This window comes from Pongo abelii, chromosome 4 (assembly GCF_028885655.2).
Source record: "Pongo abelii isolate AG06213 chromosome 4, NHGRI_mPonAbe1-v2.0_pri, whole genome shotgun sequence".
In the NCBI taxonomy this organism is placed as follows: Eukaryota; Metazoa; Chordata; class Mammalia; order Primates; family Hominidae; genus Pongo; species Pongo abelii.
Genome location: NC_071989.2, coordinates 130,444,193 through 130,450,446, shown reverse-complemented (window position 1 = coordinate 130,450,446; position 6,254 = coordinate 130,444,193). Strand labels below are relative to the sequence as shown.

At 37.0% G+C, this 6,254-nt stretch overlaps 1 protein-coding gene across 2 annotated transcripts in view; it reads right to left on the bottom strand.

Annotated features, from left to right (window-relative positions):
* Positions 1–422: 422 nt before the first annotated feature.
* Positions 423–6,254, bottom strand: part of ZNF475 (zinc finger protein 475) — a 22,824-nt gene continuing 16,992 nt past the window's right edge. For both annotated transcript variants that reach the window (XM_002815822.4, XM_054555873.2), the window contains 2 exons: positions 3,353–3,533; positions 423–590 (listed from right to left, as the gene is read on the bottom strand). In XM_002815822.4, coding sequence (XP_002815868.4) covers positions 439–590; positions 3,353–3,533 — 333 coding nt within the window. In that variant the 3' untranslated portion in view covers positions 423–438. The remainder of the gene's footprint in view (positions 591–3,352; positions 3,534–6,254) is intronic.

Sequence of the window (6,254 nt, the reverse complement as noted above, 5' to 3'; positions counted from 1 at the left end):
GGAGTTGCCTGAAGTTGCCTCCAAAACCCTTGTGCACTGAATAAGAGTCCTAATTGTGAAGTTCAAAATCTTGTTCAGGAAAGAAAATGGAAGGAAAATGGGGACCATTGGCTCTGAAATTTCTTTTAGACAAAAATCCGAGCTCTGATGAGAAGCAGCCTGCTTGTAAATCTGCCTGACAAAAGTGTGAAATGGTCCCCAGCGTGCCTATGCACATGCAGCTGCTTGTTAAAACCAGAGCATTTGCCCAACTGCATAATAGTGAGCAATGCTTGCAACACCGAAGCGCTGAACTGGGCCTCCCCTGCTAGACCAACCGTTGGTCAATTCCAGTTTTCCTTGTTTCCCCTCGTCAGCTCCTTTTTCTCCTTCCCATTCTATCCCAATCTCTTTCAAAGGGATTAATTTCTGTAACACTTCAGTAGAGAGAAAAGGGCTTTACTTGGCAGCTTTGGGTTTACAAGATCGTTGGTGAACAATCAGTCTGTCTGGCAGGAAGGTACGCCCACAAACATTACAGGGAACCAACTGGCTCTGGGCACTTGTCCAAGCAGCTTCATTTAAAGCATCAAGATCATAGAAGCCTTTGGCTGGAAAGTTAAAGGAAAAAAGCAAAAAGAAACAAAGAAAAAAAAAATACCAAAAACAAAAGGGAAAGAAAAAGGTAAAATGGATCAGTTTTTATTCGGGAGAACCATATTCTACTTTCTATGGAAAATATTTTCAGGAAATACCTGTTGACTGAGTATTTTAAACAAATTATATTACTTTTGCCTCCAAAAAAGAAAGGGCTGCTCGCTCTTTCATGTGTTGAATAAAATTAGCTGGGAATCAGACAGAGGCTTTTCACTCTTTGGATTTTAAAAAAGGAAAGACATTGTTTTACATGTTATGATATGCATTCTTCACTAATTATTAACATCTTTGCATACACATTATTATTTTGCAAATATAACTTTTGGCCTTCTTTCAGTTGACTCTAAATATAAGCTTACAAAGGGGAATGAGCATGTATTTGTATTTTCCTTTTCTGTAATCCTTCAGTGGAATGTTTTTAGAAGCCAAAACTGACAGTTGAGAGTGAATTTAAGATGAATTATATCCTAAAAACTTATCATCTCTTCATGGTCATAAACTCAGATATTCTTTAAGTAATCAAAGTGGAGAATACGAACAGAATAATCTGACAAAAAGATATGTCCTTAAGAAAATAACAAAGACAGATGAGAAATGTATAATCTTCATTGGTAGAGCACAGGGAGAAAAAAGCATATGGCTTTACTTTAGAGAAACAATGTGGCATTTAGCTTTAATAAACCTTAGTTACAATAGAATGACTTTAGTACATTAAATTGACTATGTCTTAGAACCACTGAAAATAGGCCCCCAAAATGTAACAAGGCACTCAAAAACATATTACTTAGTTTTTATCTTTGGCACAGCATAGATTACTTCGTTAAAGCTTAAGCAATTCTCATATGATTTCTAGCTAATGGTTCACACAACTACAGTGAACCTTAAATTTTTTAACATGTCTGCTCCTAATACTCACTTTCTTGCTCCATGGGAATTTAAATCCCAGCAAAATCTAGTATTTATTCTTTGGATAAAGCAAATGTCACTGTCTATGTGGGATATGAATGTGTATTTTGAGTGCTTTGAAAAATGAGAAAAGAATGACACTGACTTTCTCGTTACTCATGCGAGTTTTAAAATGAACTCAAAAATTCCAGAGTAGTCACTGACTCTCACTTGAAGGTGATTCATCACATTTCTAAGTGTTTTTGCATAGGGCCTTGACTTCAGATCAGGAAGAGGGGTTATTTGAACCCTATGACTACAATGAGTTCATGGGATAAAAATGGTAATGTGAATTCTTTTTACCTAGAGAGGAAGGGCATCTTCAGAGATAAATAACACGGGAGTGAGAGGAAGACTGCAGGGAAGTGCAGTTATAGGACCTATCTTTTCCATCTGTAGGCAATAACAGAATAGTGAACCACCAGGGCTTTCAGACCAATCATTCCTCTTACTTCTAGCCTGATGGTAGTTATGGTCAAGCAGAGAAAGTGATAAAGATCAGAAGGGAAGGAAACATCTTTTGACACCCAATGAGAAATGCTGGAAAGAGAGTTTCAATGAGGTAAACAACCTGTTTGTGGAAAATGCTCTAATTTCAGTAGCTGGTTGTTTTCATCTTTAGCTGTTTTCCCACCTGTATGAAAAGTCCTCTTTTTGGCAAGGACTGTGAATAGCTGGGGTCTAGCAGGATATAGAATTTATCATACAATCTAGGCTCTACTTTGTGGGTTGTTATAAAACTCTCTTTGTGTCACATCTCTGACACAAGTGCTTTGGACTAATTGACATTAAATGACCCCCAACGTACTTTTCAACATTGCAAATCTACGGTTACATAGGAGAATGGATGAACTGAAAGATACTCCTCTTAAAACCAACACTGTCCTGTGAGATGGTTTCGGGGATCTACTGAGAAAATGACAATGGTAAAAATATGCTAAGCAAGTCTGAGCTTGCATGGCAAAAATATTTTCTTAACTATTCTCGTACCCTAAATGAATAAACTTGAGGCTTTGTGATGAGGCCAAACATGGCAGTGTAGTTTCAGTTTCATTTGGTTTGCACCATGCTTTACAAATGATTAAATGCGAAAAATTCTGGACATTTAAAATAGATGTCTAGATTTCTAGTTTGTTTTGTGTTATTGAAAGATATGAGTACATTGGACTAAATTTCTTAATGATAACACCAGCTGGAACTGGGCAGTTGCTTGTCTCCTTTAGAGTGAGCTGACGCTCCACAGCGCATCATAGTCCTTACCTCCCCTTTGTTGCACACACGGACCCAGTTTACTCAATGTCATAACCTGACTAGTGGACTTGGTGAAAATTCGAGTTTTGTATCCCTGCTCTATGAACACCAAGACACATTCATATCTGGAAACATGACTTTGGATGTTCCCAAAGGTTTTTTTTAAGTTTCATATTTTTTAAAGTTTTATTCATTTTTATTTTTTAAATATTTTATTATTTATTTTACATTCAAAGAGTTTAATGATGAATGAAAGAAACTTTTGGGAAATACAGCAAATTCCCATAGGTCCCTCTCATGCACAGTGTTGCCAGGACATAGTGTCTTTATGTCTCAGCATCAGAAGATAATTCTTTGGACAGGCATTTCAGAACTGTTTTTCTTATTTTTCTGTAACCAAGGCAGGAAATGTTGTTGATTTTGGTCGTTTGAACAAGTAAAAAAAGAATACTTCTGCTCTTATTAGTTTAGAGAGAAAAGTCTCCCCTTATGCACTCAAATCTTTTTTCTAGGAACTTACCAGTAATGGTCCTGACTTCTGGTTTTTTAGGTACTAGTCTCCTTAACTCTTTAGGCAACAAGTTGTTTTCATTATGCCATTTTTTCAGACATTGTGGCTCATGAATGCTAATAGATTTTGTTCCATATTCACAACCACAAATGTAGCAAACAACTGCTGGTGGACGCCGTATCATTGTTGGCTGCAAGTAACACAAAATAAGTCATGAGTGAACTCCCATTCACAATTGCTACAAAGAGAATAAAATACCTAGGAATACAACTTACAAGGGATATGAAGGACTTCTTCAAGGAGAACTACAAACCACTGCTCAAGGAAATAAGAGAGGACACAAACAAATGGAAAAACATTCCATGCTCATGGATAGGAAAAATCAACATCATGAAAACGGCCATACTACACAAAGTAATTTATAGATTCAGTGCTATCCCCATCAAGCTACCATTGACTTTTTTCACAGAATTAGAAAAAACCACTTTAAATTTTATACTGAACCAAAAAAAGAGCTCGTATAACTAAGACAATCCTAAGCAAAAAGAAGAACAAAGCTGGAAACAGCACACCACCTGACTTCAAAACTATACTACAAGACTACAGTAATCAAAACAGCATGGTACTGCTACCAAAACAGTTATATACACCAATGGAACAGAACAGAGGCCTCAGAAATAACGCCACACATCTACAACCATCTGATCTTTGACAAACCTGGGAAAAATAAGCAATGGGGAAAGGATTCCCTATTCAATAAATGATATTGGGAAAACTAGCTAGCCATATGCAGAAAACTGAAGCTGGACCCCTTCCTTACACCTTATACAAAAATTAAGTCAAGAAGGATGAAAGAATTAAATGTAAGATCTAAAACCATAAAAACCCTAGAAGAAAACCTAGGCAACACCATTCAGGACATAGGCATGGGCAAAGACTTCATGACTAAAACACCAAAAGCAATGGCAACAAAAGCCAAAATTGACAAATGGGATCTAATTAAACTAAAGAGCTTCTGCATAGCAAAAGAAACTATCATCAGAGTGAACAGGCAACCTACAGAATGGGGGAAAATTTTTGCAATCTATCTATCTGACAAAGGGCTAATATCAAGAATCTACAAGGAACTTAAACAAATTTACAAGTAAAAAACAAGCAACCCCATGAAAAAGTGGGCAAAGGATATAAATAGACATTTCTCAAAAGAAGACATTTATGCAGCCCAAAAACATATGAAAAAAGCTCATCATCGCTGGTCGTTAGAAATCAAAACCACAATGAGATACTATCTCATGCCAGTTAGAATGGTGATCATTAAAAAGTCAGGAAACAACAGATGCTGGAGAGGATGTGGAGAAATAGGAAAGCTTTTACGCTGTTGGTGCAAGTCTAAATTAGTTCAACCATTGTGGAAGACAGTGTGGCGATTCTTCAAGGATCTAGAACCAGAAATACCATTTGACCCAGCAATCCCATTACTGGGTATATACCCAAAGGATTATAAATCATTCTACTATAAAGACACAAGCACACATATGTTTACTGCAGCACAGTTCACAATAGCAAAGACTTGGAACCAACCCAAATGCCCACCGATGATATAGTGGATAAAGAAAATGTGGCACATATACACCATGGAATACTATGCAACCTTAAAAAAGGATGAGTTCGTGTCCTTTGCAGGGACATGGATGAAACTGCAAACCACCATTGTCAGCAAACACAGGAACAGAAAACCAAACGCCCCATGTTCTCACTCATAAGTGGAAGCTGAACAATGAGAACACATGGACATAGGGAGGGGAACATCCAATACTGGGGCCTGTTGGGGGTGGTGGGCTACGGGAAGGATAGCATTACGAGAAAAACCTAATGTAGGTAACGGGTTGATGGGTGCAGCAAACCACCATAGCACGTGTATACCTATGTAACAAAACTGCACATTCTGCACATGTATCCCAGAACTTAAAGTATAATTAAAAAAAGAAAAAAATTCTGTTAGATAAAGCTTAGATTTGGAAATAACATTTTAAAATTATACCACATTTAAGTTAGCTGGAAAATCAACGTGATTTAAAAAAAATCCCCACTAGTCTGGTGACTTTATTTTTTTGGCAATTAAAGGATTAAACTATATTATTTGAGTAACTAGGATTGGGGTGAGGACATGGCTTCAGAGGAAATAAAAAAGAGCTAACCAGAATTCTTCATATCGGTACTATATAAATTATATTTTCTCATTTAATAAATATTGATTGATTGCCTTCAGACTATTATATCCAAGTTACTATGCTGGGAGAATACAAAGATAAATCAGGTATAATTGCTCTTCTCAATAACACCAGGCTCGAGTACACCCATATATCTGAGAAGAAAAGTAATAAATGTCAATGGAAAGTTTATAACAGACATTGTTAACACTATTATGCCCGCCCACATTGGGATCATGTCAACAACTTTGTACTGCAAGCACTTGTGATTCTTTGCCTTTTTTGATATGGAGTAGGCTCTGCCCACAGCAGAACAGCTCATCAATTGCAGATGAGAGTTAGCGAATAAATACCCAGCTTCCTCACCAAGGTTGATTCCATATAGTCTTCCAGAAGTCCTTAGAGTGACTGTACCACAGTCGCTTGTTAACACACTATCTAGGCTTTGTTCTCTTCCCTGTCTCTCTTCCTATTCCTTTACTGGGGTATCATGAGATCACCTCCCAAATAAACTACTTGAACTCAAATTCTTAGTTTTCTTGTTCCTGGGAGAACCAAATCTATGGGAGAGTTAAGGATAAGATACAATAGGGAAATTCAGCTTCTGTCTAGGATATAGAAAAGGACAAGAATCATTGCTTCCACCCAAACAATGAGAACAAATTGAATAGCTTACAGAATCATAATTTTTGAGCCCATTG